General features: G+C 34.1%; 1 protein-coding gene across 5 annotated transcripts in view; it reads right to left on the bottom strand.

Annotated features, from left to right (window-relative positions):
- The window catches only part of DOCK10 (dedicator of cytokinesis 10), a 325,083-nt gene that overhangs the window by 52,664 nt on the left and 247,055 nt on the right, over positions 1-25,364 (bottom strand). For 4 of the 5 annotated variants that reach the window (XM_074298584.1, XM_074298583.1, XM_074298585.1 and 1 more), the window contains exons 27-38: positions 22,545-22,616; positions 20,502-20,648; positions 14,992-15,075; positions 10,846-10,942; positions 10,152-10,196; positions 8,837-9,012; positions 8,599-8,715; positions 6,285-6,396; positions 3,185-3,306; positions 2,955-3,069; positions 2,800-2,866; positions 1,453-1,500 (exon numbers count right to left, since the gene is read on the bottom strand). In XM_074298584.1, the coding sequence (XP_074154685.1) occupies positions 1,453-1,500; positions 2,800-2,866; positions 2,955-3,069; positions 3,185-3,306; positions 6,285-6,396; positions 8,599-8,715; positions 8,837-9,012; positions 10,152-10,196; positions 10,846-10,942; positions 14,992-15,075; positions 20,502-20,648; positions 22,545-22,616 (1,202 nt within the window). The remainder of the gene's footprint in view (positions 1-1,452; positions 1,501-2,799; positions 2,867-2,954; positions 3,070-3,184; positions 3,307-6,284; positions 6,397-8,598; positions 8,716-8,836; positions 9,013-10,151; positions 10,197-10,845; positions 10,943-14,991; positions 15,076-20,501; positions 20,649-22,544; positions 22,617-25,364) is intronic. The other variant, XM_074298582.1, reaches the window with a different exon arrangement.

Raw genomic sequence — 25,364 nt, 5'->3', positions numbered from 1 at the left:
GTGTGTGTGTGTGTGTGTGTGTGTGTGTGTGTACATATATGTTTGGGGTTAAGTGACTTTGCCTAGGCTCACACAGTTAATAAGTATCTGAGAAGATGTTTAAATTCAGTTCCTCCTTACTCCAGGACTAGTGCTCTATCCACTGTGCCATCTACCTGCCATAAAATTGGCTCTTAATTTGGCTTTTGCTTCAAGTTTCTACTTTCTCTCTTCAATCTTGACTTTACATAGTTAACATATTGATAGTACCAAAGCCCAGGCCTGTGCATGTTCTCTTGCTCAGTAACTCCAATGATTCCCTTTTATCTTTGGGATCAAAAATGAACACTTCTGTTTGGCATTCATAAGTTTTTCTAAGGGGTTCAAATCTACATTCTCAGCTGTGTAACTTCACATAGTCTAGGATCTCGTCAACTAACCTTTCCTGTTTCTCTTATTTGATTTTCTATTTTCCATCTTTGCCCACTTTGTCTCCCATGCCTGAAGGCACTCCTTCCTTATCTCTATCTCTTAATATCTTTAGTTTCCCTCAAAGTTTAGGTCAAAAGCCACATCCCATTTGAAGGCTTTTTTGATTCCTCAAATACTGTTACAGTTTCACTCACAAAATTACCAGGTATTTATTTTTGATCACCATGTATTTATTTTGTATATACTTATGTGGATACATGTGGTTTCCCCAATGGGATCCCTGGGAGGCTGGTACTTTTTCATTTTTATCATTCTATTTCTAGCATCTAGCAGAGTGCCCGCCACAAAGGAAATACTTAATATACTTTTTGTTTATATACTAATTGATTAAATTCTCTCAGGATATATGTAATATGTATTATTGGGATGGGAGGGGATCTTCCTTAAATATCTTATAAATGCTTACCTACCTGTAATCACTGAATGGATGGTTGTTCCAGTCAGAGACTGGTTAAAGTCTGGTTTAAAAAGGCCAAGGTCTCCCACTACATCCAGGGCCATCTCTAGTTGTCTTGATGTATATCTGGCCACTGGACTCATATGGCTCTGGAGGACAAAGTGAGGCTGAGGACTTTGCATAGCCCTTCACCACTTAAATTCAATTCACTTGCATATCATGGCCCTGATGTTATGATCCCCTTCAAGAATGAAGGACAAACATTCTGATTATATGCCTAAGTCAAAGACTGCATAGAAATATTGATTTAAAGATCGAAAAAACCCTAATTTTCCATTCTGCTTCTTACCACAGATATATTTTATGACATATGTTTTAGGTACTAAAATTTTTAGTCATAGCCTTAATGGCATCAGTGTTCTGATATGTCACCATCTAAAGTTTCTGGATTCAATGTGAAGTTAACCAGGATGGTGACTACCCAAGTGGAGAAGAGAATATGTATCAAAGATTAATCTGAAACAGTAAATGACTATTTCACATATGTCCTATGATACTGTTGTTTAGCAGTTCAAAAATGTTACCTTATTATATTTCGTTTGCCCAGGTATCTGAAATTTTGAAGACAAACGCTGAAAGATAAAAAAAAAAAGATGTCAAATTCTTAATAGTAGTACTGTTTTCAGGGACCAAATTACTTACATTTAGAATATTCACATTCATAGAGCTAGGCACATGGCCTGGATCTATGTTTTCAATGATATAGCAAACTCCCAGGTAAAGAAACTATCAGTAAAAGTGCCAGTATTCTCAGTAACTTACAGAGTTATCTAGAACAAAACTTAAACTGTGGGTTATGATACCACCTGGAGTTGTGTAACAGAATGTGAGGGATCATGCAATTATGATTTATTATCAATAAATCTTTGATTTGTATTCTATTTTATGTATCTTATATACCCAGGATCAGGTAAAAATTTCCCAGGTGAAGAGAACGAGTAGAAAAATTTTAAAAAGCCTTGGTCTAGAAGAATGGAAGAGGTAAGTCCGGGGTCACCTGATCAATATGTGCCAGACAACTGTTGATCAAGAGTAGAAAAAGTTTAAGAAGCCTTAGTCCAGAAGAATGGAACAACACTTACCCTTTCAAACCCCTGTGTTCCAAATTTTTTCTCCCTCTGTCCCCAATTCCCTCTTCTACTAGACACTTGTTATAAATCATAGTGTCATCGAATGTTGAAGCCAGAGAAGTCAGAAAAAGTCTCATCTAATTTCCTTATTTGTAGATATGGATTCTGGCTGAAGGTCAGCAAGGTCATGAAATTGTTAAGTGGCATAACTGAGATTTGCACCCAGAACTGTGCTTGTAATCCCAGTTCATAAAAAGATGATTGTTAAATTTCTAGTTTGAATGTTTAATACCTTCAGAATAGTTGAATACTACAAAATAGAGTGCAAATGCTACAAATTAGGACTTGATCTATTTTTTCTGATGACTTAAGAAAGTCTTAAAAAGATGGAGAAAATGTTAAAATTCATATGAGACTTAAAAGTATGTCATGCATTTTCAAAGAGTCAGTTGTTAAACATTAAACATCAATGCTAACACATTGTGGCTTGAACTTAAGTTCTAATTCCAACTAGAGCATCCCTCCCTCTACATGATATTTCTTCCAATCCCTTAATTCCCCATTCAATTTACTAAGTAGGTGTTTATGACACCTGGAGGGAGAAAATCATAAAGAATAAATAATGAACACAAAACATATAAATATGTATTCTAAATACATATTTGTGTGTGTAAATATAAATTTAAATATGTATACTTATACAATATGGCCACATATATACACATGCACACATATATACATACATACATGCATATAATGCATACATATAAACAATATATATAATTAAGTTTCAGGACTTACTCCAAGATGCTGAAGAAATCAGATATTTCTGACATGGGTGCCCTTTGCCAGTAGGAAATCAGTGTCTCTGGAAGCGAATGTCAAATAGCATGAGCTTATTTGAAACCCAGTAGATTTTCTGGTACATAAAAGTTGTTTCAAAGAGATTTCTTTACCTTCTGAAATGGTCTTCATTATGTGGAGAAAGCACATCAGGAGACTCCTAGTTTCTGCTTGATCAAGTTTGTCATATCTCAGCGTCAGGCCTATCAAGGACAGCGGCCTTGCGATCTATTGAATCAAAGCCACAGTAGTTACTGGACAAGATCAGATACTCTCAGTATCAATCATGACAGTGGGGCCCTAAGACTTATTTTATTTTTTGGTGGGGTGAGAGAACGCATACCTTTTCACAGTTGTCAGTTTTCTCACTGCTTTTCTCGTTGGTGCTCGGATTGGAGTCAAGACTTGCAAGTGAAGCTCTGGAGTCACCATGGTTTACTGTAGAAATAGCTATTGATGAAAAAGCTGCAAACAAAGCCACAGCACACACACTAAAATGGGATGTATGATTACAGAAAGTGAAATTAAAATGAGAACTTAAAAAGCCATTAGTCTCACAGTGACACCTAGAGATGTAATTAGGGCAGGGGGATAAGGGCAATATCCTGTGGCAATAAAATTTAGCTGGTGCTGACAGAACTTGAACTCTTTCAGAGTAAAAATAATCTATCTTAGTAGGTCAGTATTGATAATAATCCAGCAAGACAGGAAGCTATTAGATTTTATACCTTTTCCTCCCACAATATGAAATTGCCTCAAAAAGTTGATTTGAAAGGCCTCTGTTCTGTTTCTAGCTATCTATATATTTGATGAGGTCTGCTATAGGTAGGTACTGGAATTGCTAATTATGAGTCCAGTGGCTCCTTTGTTGATATGTCAATAAGTAAAGTTCCTGGATTCAATGTGAAGTGAAAGTGGTCTGAACTAGGATGATGTGAATATAAGTAGAGAGAAAACTATGTTTGTGTATATGAATAAATGTGTTATATGTATATATATATTTGTATATATGTACATAGACAGATACACACACACACATATATATATGTATATATATATATGTATATATATATATATATATATATATATATATATATATATATAGAGAGAGAGAGAGAGAGAGAGAGAGAGAGAGAGAGAGAGACAGAGAGACAGAGAGACAGAGAGACAGAGACAGAGACAGATAGGGAGAGAGAAACAGAGAGAAAGAAAGAGAGAGAGAGAGAGAGAGAGAGAGAGAGACAGAGACACAGACAGACAGACAGACAGACAAGATCCAAGAGAGCCAGACACACACACACACACACACACACACACACACACACACACACACAAGGCCAGAGAAAGAGAGAGAGAGACAGGGAAGCAGAAAAATATAAACAGAAAAAGACTTGGAGGGACAGAAACACACAAAGAGACAAGGAAAGAAATACAGAGAAATAGAGACAGAGGACACAGAAAAAGAGAATCAGAGAAAGTGAGAAAAAAATAGAGACAGAGAAAATTTGGCAACTGACTTTACTTGTGACATGGATGAGATTGAAAAATGACAGCAGATTTGTAAAATTGGGTTACTGGAAGTACAGCATTCAGATGAGTTTTTTTCCCCTGAGGCAATTGGGGTTAAGTGACTTGCCCAAGGTCATAGAACTAGGAAGTGTTAAGTGTCTGAGGCTAGATTTGAACTCAGGTCCTCCTGACTTCAGTGCTCTATCCACCACTGCACCAACTAGCTGCTCCAAATAGGTGAGTTTTTTTTAAACTGTTAATTTTGTTTCAAACTTATTGCTTTTGAGTTTATCTATGGAATATTCAGTTTGAAATATCGAATACAGTTTGTGATGATAGACTGGAGCTTAGCAGAGAGACTAAGAATGAATATATACATCCCAAGTGCTTTGCATAATCATTGAATTCAATGGGCTGATGAGATCATACCATGAGAGAGTAAAGGGGGAAGAGAGAAGAGGGAATAGGACAGAATCTTGTGGCATAATTGCAATCAATGTGTATGACATAGATGAAGAGCAAGTGAAAGAGACTGAGAAGGATTGCCTAGTCAAGTAGGAAAAGAAGAAGATACCCATCAGAGTCAGATGCTGCAGAGGCATGGAGAAGGATGGAAACTGAAAAGGGCTGTTAAGTTTAACAACTAAAAGATCTTTGGTATCTTTTCAGAGATTACATCGAGTTGAATGACAAGATTATTATCTAGATGCAGAGGGTTTAGGAGAGATCAATAGAATAGCAATTGAAAATATTGAATGTTATTGCTGGTTTCTCCACCAAGGAATTTAGCTGAAGAGAGGAAAAATATAGGATGATAGCTAGCAGGAATGACAGAATCTAGTGAGAATTTCCTATTTTAAGGATGGGGGGATTTGTGTATGTTTGTTGATAGTAGGGAGTGAACCAGTAGGTAAAAGACTGGAAGATTGGAGAGAAGGAGATGGTTGTTGTAGTCTGCTGGAGTATAAAATAAAAATTCATGAAGAGACTCTTTTTTGAGGAGTTTTCCACTTATGGTATAATGTAAGAACATCAATTCTAAAAGTGACCTTTCTAAAATAGTGATTAAAATTGTATTTTAAAGCTGGAAGACTATTCTAATTCTCAACAGTGACCAGCCATGGGCTTTAGTTCAGTAATGGAATGATGAATCTTGGTATTTTAGGAGTTAGAGTGGGCAGAGGCCTGAGAAGTCATATAGTCATTAGATTATAAACTATAACACTATAGATTGAGAGCTGAAGGGTGATGAGAAGCCATACAGTCCAATCTTGTAATTTGCATTGAAGAAACTGAAACCCAGAGAGATAAATTTCCTCCAGTGTAGATAACTCCCAAAGATTAAGTTGAAATAGATGGAAAATACAGTGAGAAATCATAAAGTCTTATCCAGATATGTAACTAATAAACCAAGCAATTAATCAACACACATTTATGAAGCTGTTATTCTGTGTTAGGTCTTGTACTAAGCATGTAGGATACAAAGAAAATGGGACAACAATCCCTGACATCAAGTAGCTTACTTCCTAAAGAGGAATACATATTTTAAAAGTGGTCTGAATGATCAGAGTGAATTTCTAATATTTTGCAGAACTTTGGACAGGATGTGATATACATACTTTTCATGGAGACTGGTTACTGACGGCTTTTCTACAGTGCAAGGTGGAAAGCATTGGGGGGCGGGGAGAGGAGGAAGGCTTGTATACAGAGTGACAATGATGTGTCAAATACAAAAATGATCAATATTCAGTTAGGCTGTTATTTAGGAGTCTAAAGGCAGGGTTGATCTACTACTACAAAAAGGGTTCTCTTTTTCTCTGTTCCTTTGTACACGTATGATCCAGACTCACAGAAATGAACTGGCAAAAAATACAATGAGATGATGAGATGTAGATGAGGTTGATGAACATGAATTTTCATCCATTCCCAAATACCTGCTATAGAGTTTAGAACATCTTTAGAAAATGACGTGTCCACAGAGTTAGCATGCTTCATAGCTGACTGGCTCTGAAATCCTCCATTGGTGCTCAAGTCATCCCTGGATCCCTGCATTTCAAAAGAAACAGCCTGGTTCATTGTAATGAGCGAAATGATTATTAATAACCAATGATTTGGAGAAACCCAGAGATCTCCCCTTTTCTGTAGTCCTTATTTCAAAGTTTAATCTCTTAAAATATGTTAATTTACTCTCCCGAATCTTGGTCAGACACCACCAAACTTTCTAGTGAGGTTTGGGTAAGGGTAGATTCTTTGGATAGTCTGCCCAAGGGGTGTGTGTGTGTGTGTGTGTGTGTGTGTGTGTGTGTCTGGCGCTGCACGTGATATAGAAATAAATGGCATAAATCAAAGTTCATTACAATAGATTCAGCCCTCCAGCCATTCATTCTCTCATTAATTGTTAACCAATCAGACTCCAGTGCTACCCTCAGGAACACTTCTCTTTTAAGTGCACAAAAGCTGTGAATTAGCTTTCATGATCATCTTTGGCATTGGAGAGTACCATTAATTTCTTTTTAATAAAATTCTGGCATTATTGATAAAATGACTAATTACTCAGAAATTATGTCTCTTGAACTTTTTCAACAACACAGGAACAGCCCAATGTACAATGAGTTAAACTCATATGTGGATTCTTTATTAAACTTTTTTTTTTTATCACAGCACAAATTTTATCCTTCTCCAAAGCCAATTTATCAGATAATGGTGCAATTTATCTTTGTCTGGACACCCTACTGATCTATGGATGCTTTTAATCTATGAAAACCTGAATAATATTTCTTTTAATAACTTAGAGTGAAATGATTCCTGGAAGCCTCCTGTGTTCTTGATTTTAGGGATAAAATCAAGATGAACATGCTAGAGTGGGTTCCAAAAGACACAAATTTATATGCCCACAGAACACACTACCTAAGACAGACATTCTTCCTTAGTTACTGTGGCCAAAACATTTATTTCCTCATGAATAATCCGGAATATATACTTTTCTTAGCTTAGCTGGGCTGATTGTTGGATAATAGGCATGCAATTCATCACTGCACTCATCCTTGAAGCCTTTCCATCTTACAAGAAGCTGACAGAACTCATGGTTTGCTATCATAACACTTAAAAATTCATGGTTATTTTCCACACCATGTCAAGACATTGTTAGTGGGACAATGGTGTGTGTCATTTGGTAGACACTGGAAATCCAGAAAGTATTGAATCTGGACTGCTAGGAAACTTGGTTAGATAGGCCACATTGTAAATTGGGGCTTTGACTGTGATGTTTAAAATGTTTAAGAGACACAATTTCTAGGTAATTAGTCATGTTATTAATAATGCCAGCTTTTTATTAAAAAGAAGTCAACGGCTCTCTCCAATGCCAAAGATGATCATGGAAGCTGGCTCACAGTTTTTATGCCCTTGGAAGAAATATATTCCTGAGGATGGCACTTGTTAATTTTGTTATATTGGTTGAAACAAGTAGTTCCCTTTACTGTTTTCTCAGGTTGGGATAGAGGAAACTGTGGAAGTTTGTATGAAGTATTATAGAGTGATAAGGGGATAGGAGTGAAAATAGCAACAAAAGAGTTGGGGAGAACATGATGTGAACTGACCAGGCTATCTGGGAACATTATAATCACAGCAATTCTTCTATGTGGTAAGGAAGTGCCAGGGTCCAGATTCATGATTTCATCAGTATAGCAAAGAACTCCTGGTAAGGAAAGTCACTTCACTCAGTGCAGATTGGTGCACTTTAAAGTAAAATGACTTGTCAAAGATCATATGTGTCCAAGGAAGGAATTAAATTCATGTTTTTCTGCCTCAGTTCATCATGTCATGCTGCATATTTATGGGAGGGAAGAACATTGTTAGGATTTTGATTGTTAGCAGGAAAAAGGGAAAATGTAAATAGTACCAAGGAGATGCTCAAGATATGGTAATTGATTGGAGTGAATATTCTAAAGATATAACTCTGATATTGGTGGTTTAGAATAATGTGGTTGAAATAATGCATCATCCCTGCTTTATTCCTAGAGTCACAAACTTCAGAATTGGATTCAACCTGGAAGCCAAACCATTTAACCCTTTTAATTTACAGATGGAAAAGCTACTTGCAGAGAGAAGACCCACCTAAGATTACAAAACAGGAATTTGCTTCTGACTACAAATTTCTTGCTTTTCTTACTATATCATGTTCAAGGGAAAAATGAGCTGATTGTTAAAAGAAAAATTACAATAAAGTTTTGAAGCATCATGTAAAGGTACCTGATTAGAAGTATTGACTGTAAAAGGAAACAGATCCTTCAGATAAATCCTTGGCATATTGTCAAGCAGCATGCCATAGAGAGGCATATATAAAGTGGCTATTTGGGCCTGTTTATCCTAGAAAGAAAGGTAACAACAACAAAAAAAGAACCCTTTAAAATCAATGACATTATGGTATTATTTTTGCTGAATGTAATTAGGAGTTTCAAGGAGTTCAGGGGAAGGAGAAATCACTTACTGGTTCTTTGTATCGATCATCAAATGAATGCTTAGCCATTATATTTTTAAGAACAGCTAAAGCTAAATGTCTGATATCTTGGTCTTCTTGCAGTGCAAAGCCGACCTCTCGGAGCAAAATTCCAATTAAGAAATGTTTCCGACAAAATTCATTGGTGACAGTGTATTCAGGCATATCTTGGTCAGGAAAGATAAAAATCTTATTTTAATATCGTGAACTCAGAATGTTAAAAAATTCCAATAATGAAGAATATATTTAGAATGAAATACTGATGTGTCCAAAGGACCTCATAAATATCGTGCTAGATTGTACCAAGCCATAATTTATTGGGAGTGACTATATGTGTGATAATTATTTCAGGTTACCTATTTTAATGTAGCAAGGAAGATAACATGGTTTCCAAAAGTAGTTAACACTTTCAAATGATTCATCTATTTATGAACAATATGGTCTCTATAGTTTGGGGTCTTTTAGTTTGGAAAGCTGAAGCAGAACATTTACAGATTTGGTAAAATGTCCAAAGTTACAGCAAATAACAGAAAAGGACAAAAATAAAATAAGGCCTTCAAGCTCCATCCCAGGATCCCAGGAATCATTTAACCAACACACTTTAATATTCTTAATTTTATTTCTATCAATATAACCTCATAAAATCCAGACAGACTCCATTATACATGAAAATTTATGATAGGAACTAAGCTACTAGTCCATCAAAATATACTGGCTAAATAAAGATCACAAAATCATATATACTTAGATTTGGAAGATACCATGGAGGCCAGTGACTTCAATATGCTCACTTTGCAGATGGGGAAACTGAGCTAACTTAATGACCAGTCCATGGTGACACAGCTAATAAATATCAGGCTCTAGCAGTCTAGACACTGTTTCACCTAGCTATTTAATAGGCTTGAGACATACTGAAGAATTTTAAAAAATATATGTACACTACTTTATGCATACAGATATACTTGGCTGCAAAATTTTGTTTATTAGTCAGTCCAAGAAAATTCCAGATGCATTAATAAGTTTTAAAATGTCAAGGATTTTGATTTAGAGAATGAAGTGCAGTTGAAAGTGAGCTTATGCAGGCTTGAGAATTGAATAGGTGAAAGTTAAAATTCAATAGATCGTTAGGATGAGTTGGATTATAAACATAATATAAAGCAACAGGATATATGTCAATATCTGAATGTGAAGGGTTATATAGACATGACCAAACTTTTTTTTAAGTACTTATATGTTATTTCAAGGGATCATATTTTGAAGTTTATAAAGATAAATACATAATTATGATAAACTCATAAATATTTACCTGATGCATGTAGCTCCTGAGTTGATTCTGAAGGTGTCAAAGGGTCTTGAATTAATATAAAGAAAAAAAACAAAAAGTCAGCTGTTTGTATGAATATATATTTTTTTGCAGTAGTAAAACTGCATACTAGATCTTTTTTTGATGTCTATATTGATTGTTCTTATTGGAAAATGATGAAAAGGTAAAATTATGACATGGTCTACAATGAGAGGGTTGCTGTTCAATAATATGTTTTTTGGAGAAAATAATAGACTGCTTCTATTTAAGGATTTAAATAGAAAAGTACAAGTCAAAATTTTTCAAAAATGAAATTTCATTCTTTATCTTTTACTCAGTATTAATTTTTCTTTACTGAACTTTGCTTTCCTAAAAGATACTCTGCATTTGCTGCTTCCACAGTGAAAAATATACAGCTAGAAACTCTAAGCTGTTTTTATATCAAGGATCAGGAAATAGATTCTATTAGTTGATAAGACCAAATTATTAAATGACTGAAATTATCAGATCCAAAGCAGCTGACCCAGCAAGAATTGATGAAAAGCATTAAATATTTGATAATTATAATCTTGGGTTTTATTTGACTGAACTAGGTATATGGTTCCTGGATAATCTTAGGTCTACAAAGAAACAGATAAAACAGATAAAAATCACATAAATTTTAAAAACCTGACAAAAATAGGAAGCAAATTATTACCTGGAATGTTGGCTGACCGTATGGGGAGACACAAAGGAATAAAATGTTCATGATAGCATACTTCTTGTAGAAAATCAAATTTGTACTGGCTTAGGGTCTAAAATAAAAACAAAAGTCAGTCATTTAGTACAAAATAGTTGATAAAATTGTCATATGGTTATAATTTCTCTTCTACACTGAAATGATGCTCATTCATTCCTGTTTTGTGAGGATGTTGTGTTTTGGAAAATTAGGAGGATTGCTAGTGACATCTAAAGCCTTATACATTCTTTCTCTGTATTTCTGTCTCTCTCTCGTTCTCTCTCTCTATTTTTTTGTTATTTGTTTTTTTGTTCTGAGAAATCCAATTTAGTGTATAGGCAGCCCAGGAATACCTGAGTTTATATACTATCTCTGACATATAGTAGTTGTATGACCCTGGGGAAGAAACTGAACTTATTGCTCAAGATAACTCCATTTTTTTTGCCAAGAAACTGCCATTATTCATCAAAAGAGGGAATTTCCTCACTAATATCAGTGAAATCTTTTTGTTTAGTCCCTATTCCTATTCATGTTTTCTAAGATTTTATGTGTCTTAGTGGAAAGAGACTTCCAGGATTTGGAGTTAGCAGATCTTATTTCAAACTCTAGATGTACTTTTTACTGTCTCTGGATTTGAACTAGGCCATCTTTAAATATCCTTGTAGGTCCAACATGTGTTTCTGTGAATGAGCTAGAAGTACACAGTAATAAAAAGCAAATGAAGGCGAAAACACTGGAAAATGATTGGTCACTTATAAAACATTTCTCTGTCCCTAAGTATGGCATTAATTGTGGCTGAGTTAAAGCTTGCTTCTCTATATTATTTTCTGCTGCAACATGTAGAAACATGGGGTGAGTGCCATTTTCCCTCAAGCTGTAAATATATCCACTAACGATTCTACACTGGTGCCTCAGTGTGGTATGCAAGGGGGTGGACTTTGGCTCTCCAGGACCATTTCCATTGAGCAGAAGCTCTGGAAGATCTTAGCTGCCAAGCTTGTGAAGGCTGCCAATGCTGTTCCAATGCCAACCTGTGTATCTGTTATGTGAAAGTTCTGAATAACTTATTGCTAGAAGTTGGATAAGAGGTGATGAATTATGGAGTGAGCAGCAATTCTTGGAGCTTCCGAATAAGGTGTGGAAACTTTGCAGTCTACACTGGAAGAAGGTATGGTCACACATGGAATTCTGATACACTGAACTATGTAAAGATCATTCCATAGGAAAGCCTTGACAAAAAAGATCAAGTTATTTTGCCTGTGCTTTTCCTTGGTTTAGGATATTATATTATTGTTATATTATATCAGGCTATCATATCAACACTTTCCTGACCTAATGAAGCCATAGGGAACATCCAAAAATAAATTTAGGATATTTTTTTACACAATAAAAGACAAATGATTGAAAATTGATCATCAGACACACACAAGATCCTAGATTTAGTGCTGGAAAGGACTGGGGAGATCTTTTACTCTAACTGCCTTGGAGGAAGAAATTCCAAAGCTGAGAAAAGTGAAATGATATATTTGCTCAAGGTCACACAGAGAACAAGGAGCAAAGCTGGGAATTGAAGTCAGCTTCTCTGAGTCCAAATCCAGTCTTCTTTCCATTGGATCACAGTGCCTCAGCCTGGAATGTCTTCCCAAATTTGGACCAGAGAGATTGTGAATCCAAGTGATTTTACAGAAATTTATAATTAATAAATGTGAGAAAACACAAATATATTAAAAATAATTATTAAAAGAGTAAACTATGGCACATTTAAACCATAAGCCAGAAATATTCCACTAGGACTGTGTGAATAGAATGAGAAAATTATAGAATTGTAGATTCTTAAAAGAATTTGTAAGATATTCATTAGTTAGGGTCTTATTTATATTCCCTCTATTCTTGCAAATCATTTGTTTATTTGACTTATATTTTATGTCTTTCATTATATGCATTAAGGATGGCTCAGTAAATAACATTTAATTTCAACAATATTTTAAAGTTTCATTTGTAGCTAACAATCTCACTGAATATTTTCTAAACTTGTAATCATCATGTAAGATTTTTATAAGACTGATCCTTCACAACTGAATGACAAATGAGGAATGTAATTGATTACTATATTCATTATTTTATATTGCAAACATTTGTTCTATGCTGTAGCACAAAACTTTATAAGCACTGAGTGTGGTATTCTGGGAAAAGCACTAATTTAAAGAGATAGGAATGGGGTTTTACTTTTGAATCTTGGCTCAATTATTTATTACCTGTGTGACCTTGGGCAAAAGATGTTCCTTCTCTGAGCCTCAACCTCTTTGTCTATAAAATGAGGCTTTGGATTAGATGATCTCTATAAAGTTCTTTCAGTTCTAACAAGTCAAGATAAAATTCAGAATTCAAACTTGCATTGATTATTTCCAAAATGAGTTTTGACTGACTTCAAATGTAAAATCTAGAGTAAGACTAGGTCATTAGATGCGACTTATTCTAACCCCCTTATTTTCCTGATGAGGAACCAGGCTCAGAGAGAAAATAATTTACCTAGAGCTTCTGAATTTACATCCAGTTTTCATTACATCCAGTCTACATTACCGCAAATCTCCTCAAGAAGTGCTATGTTTATATCGAGAATTGGATGTGAAGGTAAGATGGATATCAATGAATTTTGTTGTTCTTTTTTAGCTGAATCTCACTCTCAATGGCTGTGACTTGGCAATATTTGGATTATTTTTAAATTTTGGGTAAAGCATGAAACTACCTAAGTGGATATAGTTTAAGAAAGAGAAAGAGGAAAGGGAACAAGTGTTTTTATTAAGTGCCTACTATATGTCAAGCATTATGCTAAGCACTTTAAAAATATCTCATTTGAGGGACTACAGATAACTGCAGTGGTTTCATGGAGTGATGATGATTTGGCATCTTAGATGATCTTGTTTTGAATCTTGGGTTTTTCCATTACTTAAAAGTTTTGACCAAGGTAAGGTACTTCAGCTCTGCTTAAATTTCCTGATTTGTAAAATGGTTATAAGAATAGCTGTAGTATAAATTTTAGTGTGATTTTGAGAGAAGCTCTTTGTAAACATTAGGATGCTTTCTTGAAACATGAGTCATTTAGATTATTACTAATAATACAGCTAATTCAGCTTTTGTTTCTGTCATTTAATGACTACATTTTGTCTTCAGAGGAAATTGATTGTCTAGATCACAAAAGATAATAGCCAATTTTCATCTATATGTAAGTCTATTACATATTTCCCTAACATTTTTGAGAGCTATAGATGGTCAAAGTATTCCCTACTCCTTATACTTTGATCATCCAGTCTACATTGGAGTAGAAGCCTGGTGCTGTCAGTTCACCCTTGCAACCTAGGTAGCAAGAAGAGAGACTGAATATATATATATATATATTTTTTTAAAGTAATTTATCCTGAAATATAATATCTTTCATATCAATAATGGATTAATCCAGGCAAGATTTATGCAGTTGTTCTTGAAGACTTATTTTATTTTATTCAGTCTTGTATATATTTATTTTTTTAATGTATGTATATATTTAGCATCCATCTGTTCATCTGTCTATCTATCTGTCCATTTACTATCAATATTCCCTTGAGATCTAGGCAGGAAAGAAAGAGAATGGATACACTACTTTAGAAAAGTCTTGATATATAACTTTTATTTAGTATAAATAATTTATGAATGGTACTTGGAATATCACTCTATTTTAGTTGGAGTCATATTTATATATCTATGTCTTTATTTTTCTCTCTGGGTCTCTCTCACTTATCTATTCACTTGAATGTTTGTTTTTGTGTTTATTAGCAGTAGGCCCGCCTTTTTATCTAGGTTTGCAATGCCATGGCCTTTTCCCAACTTGATTCCAACAATGACTGCTTAACTACCTCCCATGGAGTTAGGTGGCTTAGTTTATTCCTCTTTAGACAGCCTGGTGGCCTTCTTCTCCTGGGGTCTCACCTGGTGCCATACTTAGTGGGTCTACTTGATCAGCTTTAGCTCTACTGCAAATCAGAACTCTCAAAGTCAAGTGACCTTCTAGCTTCAGCTTTTTTAATGTACTACCACATAGCTAAGAGCCTTATATTTTAAAATATTATTATTTCTACAGATAATTCTTACCTTGAGATCATCTGAGGAGAACATGCTTACATAGTTGTTGACCATTTTAAATACAAATCCACGATCCAAAAATGTAAAGCAGCGCTAAGAAATAATAAGATAAGAATATGTTGATGTTGAGGACACTTAAATGCATTCAAATAAATTTAAATAGATCACTTAGTGTGTCATTTATACAGAAGTATCACTAAAATATTTTAAGAAGCCTTCAAGACCTGTATGAAATATTACTTTCAAAGTGGTAATTGTTCAAACATATGGAAAAAAGAAAGTTAAAAACATACATTTATTAATTTTTATAATATCTTTTGAAAGTTAGCAGGTGAGCAACATATTTCTTTTCCACCTTCCTTTTTTGTTTATAATCATATTTTATCTTTTATTTACACAAAAATGTTTTAAAGTAGTAAAGGAGTGGTGTGGTATAATATGAAATAAAAACCCTAAACTTGAAGTCAGGAGACATGTGATTATCTACCTTATTTGATCCTAGCTTTGAGTCATCTGACCTCCCTGGGCCTCTTTCACATCTGCTGTATTAAGGCTCCTACAACCCACAGAATTAAAGGGTAATTGAGTGAATCCTAAGAACAATGAAGTTGTAGTTGTCAAGACAAGTTGATAAGTCTTTATGAATAATGAAAACCAAGCAGAGTGATCCCCCTTTGTTATCACTGTTCATATCATCCCCTTCTAAGAAAATATGGAAGGACCTAAACTCCAACCTTCTCTGTTTTTTATTACCTGAATTATCACAGGTAAGCCACTTCAACCTTGTCAGCCTCAGTTTCTCACAGATCAAACAGGAAAACCTGATTTAGGTAAAATGTTTTGGGAATCTTAAAGCACATATTAATATCAACTGTTATTATCATTTTAAAGGCACTGGGGCACAGCAAAGGACTTGGAGTCAAGAGATCTCAGTTTGACTGCTACTCTTAACAGTAATTGAGCTTTATCCCTGTTCAAATCACTTTCATACTTTTTATGTAAAATGGAAACTCACACAATCTGTATCATAAGTCTGTTGGGACAAAGTACTTTGTAAGTATTCACATTTAAGACACCATAACTTAGGATGATTTTTCTTGTTAGAGATTGTCTTGGTAGCTGTACTCAAGTAAAGGTAGTTCTGGATTTTCTAAGGAGCTCATTGTCAGGGAGACACAATCAGGAGAGGTAACTACTGGTTATAAGGCTATTTCCCTCTTATTCCTGGAACCTCCCATTGGTCACACTTTTCTTTTGTTAAGGAATGAACAACACTGCACATTATCCACCAAAGTTGCAAAAGACATTATTCTAATGCCTTTTGGAATGAGGATTGCCTTCCTCAAATTATATCTATTAATCTGTCATTTGTTTCCATCATCTCATCTCTTGTCCCTTCCCCCTTCTCTCTCTATTTCTTTACATCACTTTCTCAGCTATCTCTCTGTGTATCTCTGCGTCTCTACAATCTGTTTGTCTCCATCATCTATCAATCTATGTTCATCCCCATCTTCCATTTGTCTGTTTATTTATCTATCTATATATCTCGGCATCCCTGTATCCCCTATATCTTTCTCTATATGTCTATCATCTTTCTGTCTATCTCTATCATCTCTATGTCTCCATCATCTACTAATTTATCTCCATTCTCATTATCCATTTGTCTATCTTCATCATCATCATTCTGTTGGTCTCTCAATCTATTATCTCTGTCAATCTCTCTCTCTCTCTCTCTCTTTCATCTCAACATTCATTTCTTTAAGAAGAGAAAGAGAAACAAATGGGTCATCTTAAAGTACTATAGAATACTTCCCCCAAGAAAATTTAATTGATTTATTTATTCTTATAAAAGTCAGCTCAACTCTATAAGCCACTGAAGATGAAGTGTTATGATTGTATTTCTTCTATCATCTGATCAAGAAGAAAAAATACTGCAGCATTTGAGTAATTGTAGTTGAACTAGAGGACTGATAGACATGATAGGACCATAGATTTCAAGCTGAAATGAATTTTAAGGTTTTAATTCCTTCATTTTATAGATGAATAAATTTAGGCTTAGTACGGTCAGGTAATTCATCAAAATTCTTACTGGCAAGGAACAACAAGTTCTTTAAAATATTAATTTGATAGATTGGTTGTGAGAGACAAACAAGCTTTTATAATTCATGATGCACAAAAATTTCTTTTCAATATCTGATTGCATTTTGCAGTCAACCCTTTTTTCATTTCTCTCTTGTGCTTCCTCACCACAGTATCATTCACATTCTTGATTTATCTACTCCTAGCAGTAATTTCTGTGTAAATGAAATACAAATAGATAGTGAGGGAAAAAATATAGTACAGAAAATAAAGGCTATTAAAATCAACATTATTGAGAATGAAGTCTTTTTCATTGCCTTCTTTGGTGACTTATCTTTTAATTTTTAAGATTCAAGGAGAATGAGTTGGTAATTTTGGAATGATTGTGCTCATTCTTCTCAATGCATTGTTTTATTCAACATTTTATATAGAATTACTCAAACTTAATCTTGGAAGGGAATGTAAAATTCATCCATTCTAACCCATATGCAACTGAGAATCCCCTTTCCACAATATTGGCAAAGTTGATTCTGGTAGCATCCACAGTAACAAGCGGTCATCCAGTGTCAACATTAAGAACATTAGGGAGGGGAAACCTGCCACCTCTTGAAACATCCCACGCCATTTTGGGGTAGCTCTTATTAGAAACTCTAGAGGGTAGCTAGCTGGATAGAGTACCAGCTTTCTTCCTAATCTGGCCTTAGATACTTACTAGTAACCCTGGGTAAGTCATTTTAACACTATTTGATTCATTTCTTCATCTATAAAGTGAGATGGAAAAGGAAATGGCAAATCACTACAGTATCTTTGCCAAAAATAGATAGGACTAAAAAATAGCAATTATTTTCCCTTATCTTGAGTAAAAATTTATAAACTTCTACAAGTTAACAAAGTCTAATTACTCTTCCACAGACAGCTCTTCACGTACCTATAGAAAGCTATCCTCTTATTCCTACCCAACCAACTCCTTGCTTCTCTATGTCAAACATTTCCAGTTCTTTCAGCCGCTCTCCCTTACAGTATTATCTCTAGGTGCCCCAATACTCTAGTTGCCTTCTTTGAAGACTTTACTGCCACTCAAAATCCTTTCTAAAATATGATATCCAAAATCATATTTCCATGTCCAAACTCAATATTTCAAATGGAGTTCAAAGGCCAGAATATAGTGGTACTCTTACTATACACGTTTTGGACAATACATCATTTTAAAATAGGCTAAGATCTTATTAGCTTTTCCAGGTATTTACATCACACTGAATTAGAATTCCATTAAAAGCCCCATATCATTTTCAAACAAACTTCTGTCTAGCCACATCTACTCCATCTGGCACTTATGAGGTTGATTGAGCTCAAGTGTAGGACTTGACATTTCTTGCTATTAAATTCCATCCTATTCAATTCAGCCTTCTAGTCTGTTGCAATCTTTTTGGATCTTGATACTTGCCTAATGTGTTAGATATACTTCCTAGATATATGCCACTTGACAGTTTGATAAGTGCCTGTGCCTTCATCCAAGTCACTGATAAAAATGTCAAACAGAAGAGTATAAAGACAGATCCCTGGAGCATTCTCAACTTCTCGTTTTGAATACACCCTCCTAATTTACAATGCTGTTCTCCTTCCTCTTTACTTATTTTATTTCTTCTGAATAAGTTATATTTATTCTTAGAACTATATTCTTGAGTCCTGAAATTTCAGTAATAAGTATGAGGTCATATTTGTCCCCCTTAATTATACTTTCTAGCTGACTTTTAAGAAATGTCTTATGGATAATTTCTGTTCTGTGTCATAGTCTTTTTCCTTTTAAAAAACTAATTTTTCAAAAAAAATTATGGAATAAAATAAGCATTTTCATAACATAGTACAACAAAAAGATGATTGCACATGAAACCATAAATCCACTATAAACAACTTGCTATTTCTTTTACATATACAACAAAGTTATCATGTAAATTTCCACTCCTCTCCCTTTTTTTTCAAACATGCCATGCCTCCTCCAGAATAAATTCCACCCTTGTACAAAGAAGAATACCAATTAAGCAAAAATATCCAATGATGATTTATTTCATGCATTTGTCTATAGATATAGACTTTGGCTCCTTCTTTGGATTTTGTTTTACAAATTATTGGTTGTTTCTGTTACTATTCTTATGTTCTAACTGCTAGCTAAGAAGACATATGTGTAAGTAGTACTCTCCTTTTCCCTTTTCTCTTTTTACCTTTGAGAAGAAATGAAAGAATATAAGAAAAACATTTTGCCAGGCTTTGTTAGTGTTATTCCATCTGTAGTTCCATGCCCACCCCTTATATATTTTAAGTTATGGTGTAGAAATCTAGATCCTTTTCTCATTTACCATCTTCTTTAACAAGCTATTTATTTCCCAGATCTACTTTCACCTTTGCAGCATCTGCTTTCACATGATGTGATAAAAACACTACCTAATCCTATAATACCAGGATTTCATTAGTTCTATCTGACCCCTAATTATATTAATAATTATTAGGGGTGTTTATGTGCCTGTGTGTGTGTGTGTGTGTGTGTGTGTGTCACACAGAAAGAAGCAAAGAGATAGAGAAGTTTTATAGTTGAAGGAAGGGGAGGGGAAAGGGATTAGAGCATTTGTTAATTCATTTAATAAGTATACAAAAGCAAAAGACCTATTCTGTTGATATAAAGCATCTAAAATGTTAAGAGTAAGGAAAAAAACAGTATATTAGGATTTTTTATTGTCTGAACCTGTGACTTCATTAGTGTAAGGAATTGGCAATATGAAAACTCCACAATACAGATGGGCATTTTACTTGTAATTTATAGTGTAATAGAGTTGCCTGGCTATGGAAAGGTTACTTGTTTCATAGAGGCAGTAGCCTGTATTTGAACTTGGTTGCTCCTGACACCAGGGCCTATGCACTGTCCACTATGCCACCTAGCTACACTTCCCATACCCCTTTTCTTTTTGAAAATATTTTCTAAGAGAGCTCAGAGAGTCTCAGTTTCTTTATGAGCAAAATGAAAAGGGTTGGTCTAGGCAATTGCTAGGGTATGGTCCAGTTCTATAATCCTATGATACTATGAATGCTATAGGAGAAGGATGTTGCCAAGCAACAGATTTTTCTCACAGTTGAAACACAGAACCCTTGGTAGTCAGTCCTGTGATGTGACATGACCATCACATCAGTTGAATTAATACCTGGTCTTTTTTTCACTGAGACTTTAAAACTGAAAACAACCACAACCACATAAACATAAGACCAGAAAAGTAGTTTTATAAAAATCACTTATGAGAAAAGGCTCTTTACATGTTTAGATAATAATAAAGAATTTGCATGATCACTGTAAACTATGATATACTAATTAGAAATTGGTGAATTTGTGATAGCGAAGGTGATGGCAGAACCTCAATTTGACATTTTATTTATCTCAAAGAAATTTTATTTACCTTAAGAAATCTGGCAACACTCTGGTTTGCTCTTCTTGTTTCTTCAACAGCCTCTTTGTACTTCCAACTCACATGGTCTGAGATGACCATTACTAATGCATCCAGTTCACTTTGGTAAGAGTAAGGAAACCTCTGAGCCCGTGGAAGCTAAACAAAGAGCAGATGCATTTAAAAATGGGATATATGTGTTACTCAACTTAAAATGCAATCTATCATATTAATTTAATATAAGGGATTGAGTGCTGAAATTCAAATCAATAGGTTTGGGATTAAGATTCTTTTTTCTGCCCCTTACTACTTATGGAATCTCAAGTGCATCTCTTAACTCTCAGGGTCTTGTGAATTTCCTCATCTGAAAAATGAGAGGGTCAGATTAGATGATATCTGAGTCACCTCCGTTTTTAGAATACTGTAATTCTAATTAGCTGTATCTTGTTATTTAATTAATCCTAATTGTTAATCCTGTACTAACTAATATTATTTTGAGGATCATATTATAAGACCAAGAAAATATATTGCACATGTTTAACCTATATCAAATTGCTTGCTGTCTTGGGGAGAAGGAAGGAGAGAAAAGAGAAAGAATAATTTGGAATACAAGGTTTTGCAAAGGTGAATGTTGGAAACTATCTTTGCATGTATTATCATGATTATCTTCATTTAATTTCAAATCAATATCATTTATTCCATTAAGTATTTTTATCCTTTTCTTCAGGATATCCAAATACTTGATTAAGAAAAAATAATTAGCATTTATGTAGCACTTTAAAGGTTGCAAAATATTTCACAATTATTATCTCATTTGATCCTCACAACACCTCTAGAAGGTAGGTCTTATTATCATTCTCTGTGTTACAGATGAGGAAACTCAGGCAAAGAGAGATTAAGCGACTTGCCTAGTGTTACACAGCTAAAAGTTTCTGAGGCTAGATTTGAACCCATGACTTCTTGATTCCAAGTCCAGTGATTAAAGAGATCAATTTGTGTGGTGCTTCAATTGTATCTTCATAATTCCTACATATACCACAGTTTCTGGGGGAAATTCTGTGGATAAAGAACATGGGCCAAAACCTCAAGATGACCATCAGATATTGTACATTTATATCTGAGAATATTCAATGGGCTCCTTGAAAGTCCTCCAAGGTTATATATAAGTTTTTTAAATTGAAGTGGATCCGGTAATTCACAGTTTCTGCTTGATTGCTTACATGTTTATTTAGTACAATGAGATTCAGGAAGAGATTTTTTTTGGCCACAATAACCATTCATACAGTGATATTAGACTCATTTTAAATGAAGAAGAAACTAATGCTATAAGTGGTTAAGTAGTAGCAAGACAGCACAGAGAATAATGTCCTAGATCTGGAGTCAATAAGACCTGAATTCTTGCCTCAAATACTAGCTGTGAGACAAAGGTTAAGTCACTTAAACTCTGTCTCCTTCAGTTTCCTTATCTGGAAAGAATAGAGATAATAATAGCATATAGATCTCAGGGTTGTTGTGAGGATAAAATGAGATAAAGTTATGTTAGCCTCTTAAAGTGGTATTTAAATACTACCTATATGTCACCATAATTAATCAATTCATTTATTACTCATGGCTACATAAAGTAAGTGTTATAGCCAGCAAACCAGTCTCTTAACTCCCAAGGCCAGTGATCTTTCCCTAAAATTATGCCATGACCTGAGGAGGAGAAAATATCCAGCAGCTGTAATTGAAGTGGAAAATCTTACTAATCCTGTAATCTGATACCAAGTCAACTTGATAAAAAAGTTAAACATTCAGTAATTTATCTTAAAGCTTTGTCTATATGATATCAAACTTAAGAATACTTATATACTCAGACTGTGACTTTTCAGCTTTCATTTGAATCTGGAATTTTGAGGTTCAACTTAATTGTTAGGTTATCTTGGTTTTTTCCTGGTTCAGATCATAGGGTCATATTATAACTATGTTTTTTTTTTAAAGAAAGGGCTTATTTATGAACTCAGGTTCTTTTACTGACTTTGTAAGAATACACACTTATTTGATAACCAGTCTTACCTCAATTTTCTTTGTGTCAACCAAGTGCTGCGCCATTGACTTTGAGATAATGTCAAAGAAGAACCAGGAATGCTGAAAACAAACAAACAAACAAACAAACCAAGATACAAACTCATCTTCATGATAGAAAGCCAACCTATATTGCATTCACCCGCATTTATCAATCATATGAAATATATCTCAAAAACTTTCTGAAATTCATTATTAGAAAGTTAAATGTGACAAATAGAGAGTGCCTGGTCTAAAATGAGATCAAATCCAGCCTCAGACACTTAATGTCTGTGTGACCCTGGGCAAGTCTCTTAATCTTATTTGCCTCAGTTTTCTCATCTGGAAAATGAGTTGGAGAAGGAAATGGCAAACCACCCTGTATTTTTACCAAGAAAACTATAAATGAGGTCATAATAAGTTGGACATGACTGAAATGACTGAACAACAATAAAAATGTGACATGAGTTAAATTTAAATTTATCATTTCAGAAGGCAAGATATCTGCTAAGTTCATGACTTCACAAATAAAATTTAAATTCAGGACAACTTTTTGCATGTAACCCTTTCCTCCGGGTTTAAGAATGAAGGATTCTTCTTTCTAAGCTTCAGAGCAGGCTATAAGGTGTTAACCATTTTTCTTATTAAAGGTTTACTCACCATAGGACATGAATTTCATTTGCAATGGGTTCCTTTTGACTTAAAAATAAATTTATCTCTTTAATTAAATTACTAATATTTTTTAAAAATTAAGTAAACATAGAATTTTTGATGGTAAAATAAATTTAACAACACTTGGGGACACAATCATTTTGTCTCTATGGAAAATAATTCCAGTACACACATTAACAGAGAAAAACAAAATCAAGATAATTTCAATGGCTTTAATAAGAGTAAATTAAGCCAAATATCCTAATGCCTTTCTCTACTATTTTACTTATTTATATTAGACTAGCTATCTCTTGTCAGATAATTGTAAGGCTTTTCTCCCCATGGTAAAGTTCAGTTTTACTTGTTCTACTACTGCATGAAATATTGATGAGCCCAATATCACCCAGAGTAAATTTTCATCTTAAAATGCTATAAAAAATCCCAAATAAACAAAAATCTTACCATTTAGGTGACAATGTGGTACAATGTAAGGTGCACTGGCTTTTGAGTTAGAGAACTTGGGTTCAAATCTCATCTCCGAGGCTTACTTAAGACTTGTGTTATTTTGGGAAATGACTTAAATTTATTGGGCCTCAATTGCTCTATTTATAAAATGAAGGATTTGAGCTAGATGGCTTCTGATGTTCTTTCCAATTCTTGTCCCAATATCCTATGAACTAAATTCATGTAGCAAAGTTTTACATTTAAATTAAAGATATAAAATATAATACTAATTCAGGTATTCCCTCTAAATTCCCATTTGAATCACTTGTCTATTCTCATTTTCCTTCACATGATTGTAATTAGTTTTTTATAATTGATCATAGAACAGTCTTGCTGTTATTGTTACAATGTGTTGCTGGTTCTGCTTGTTTCACTCACCATCAGTTCATGTAAATCTTTCCAGTTCTTTCTAAAATCAGCTTGTTCATAGTTTTTTTTTTTAATAGAACAATAATATTCTATTACTTTTATATACCACAACTTATTCAACCACTCCCCAGTTGATAGGCATCTACTCATTTTGCAATTCTTTGCCACCACAAAAAGGGCCTCTACAAATATTTTTGCACATGTGAGCTCTTCTCCCTCTTTTATGATTTCTCTGGGTTACAGATCCACTAGTGGCACTGCAGGGTCAGAAGGCATTTTGATAGCCCTTATGGCATAGTTTCAAATTGATCTCAAGAATGGTTGGATCATTTCACAACTCCACCAACATTTGTGTCCCAGTTTTCCCACATCCCCTCCAACTCTTATCATTAACTTTTTCTGTCATCTTAGTCAATCTGAGAGATATGAGGTAGTACCTCAGAGTTGTTTGAATTTGCATTTCTCTAATCAATAGTGATTTAGATAATTTTTTCATGTGACTACAGATGGCTTTAATTTCATCATCTGAAAATTGTCTGTTCATAGCCTTTGATCATTTGTTAACTGGGGAATGATTTGTATTCTTATAAATTTGACACAGTTTTTATATATTTTAGAAATGATACTTTTATCAGAAACACACTGGTGTAAACTTCTTTTCCCCAGCTTTGTACTTTCCTCTTAATGTTCTTTCTGTTATTTTGTTTGTACAAAATCTTTTTAATTTAATGTAATCAAAGTTGTCCATTTTGCATTTCATAATATTCTCTAATTATTTGGTCATAAGCTCCTCCTTTCTCCAAAGATCTGAGAAGTAAACTCTCCTTTGCTCTCTTAATTTGCTTATGGTATCAATCTTTATGCCCAAATCATGTACCCATTTTGACCTTATTCTGGTATGGGGTGCATATGATTATAGTTAGTATGTATTCCATTCTTTTTTCTAATTATGCTTTCTTTTATTTTTTCTTTGTAGAACTTTAATAATTTTTCTAGATTTCTTGGTCTTTCTAGTTTGTCAGACTTGACAGTATTATAACAACCCATTTCATGAATAGTACTACAACTTAACTATTTCTCTATTGCTGTTTTCAGGTTTTTTTTTTTTTCAGGTTTTCCCCTTACATGTAATGTTTCTATAAAAATATTTGAACATCAATCTCTTGTTTATTATAACACTTTCAGTATTCAGTTTTAGATTTATTGGATTAAAGAATAATAATTGTTGCATACTGACAGATTGATTACCAAAAATTCCTATTAACTCCTTCACAATTCCACAACACCAATTTTCATTGCTTTTAATTT

Source organism: Sminthopsis crassicaudata, chromosome 3 (genome assembly GCF_048593235.1).
Source record: "Sminthopsis crassicaudata isolate SCR6 chromosome 3, ASM4859323v1, whole genome shotgun sequence".
Taxonomy (NCBI): Eukaryota; Metazoa; Chordata; class Mammalia; order Dasyuromorphia; family Dasyuridae; genus Sminthopsis; species Sminthopsis crassicaudata.
The sequence above is the reverse complement of the archived record's forward strand: the minus strand, read 5'-3'. Positions and strand labels throughout refer to the sequence as shown.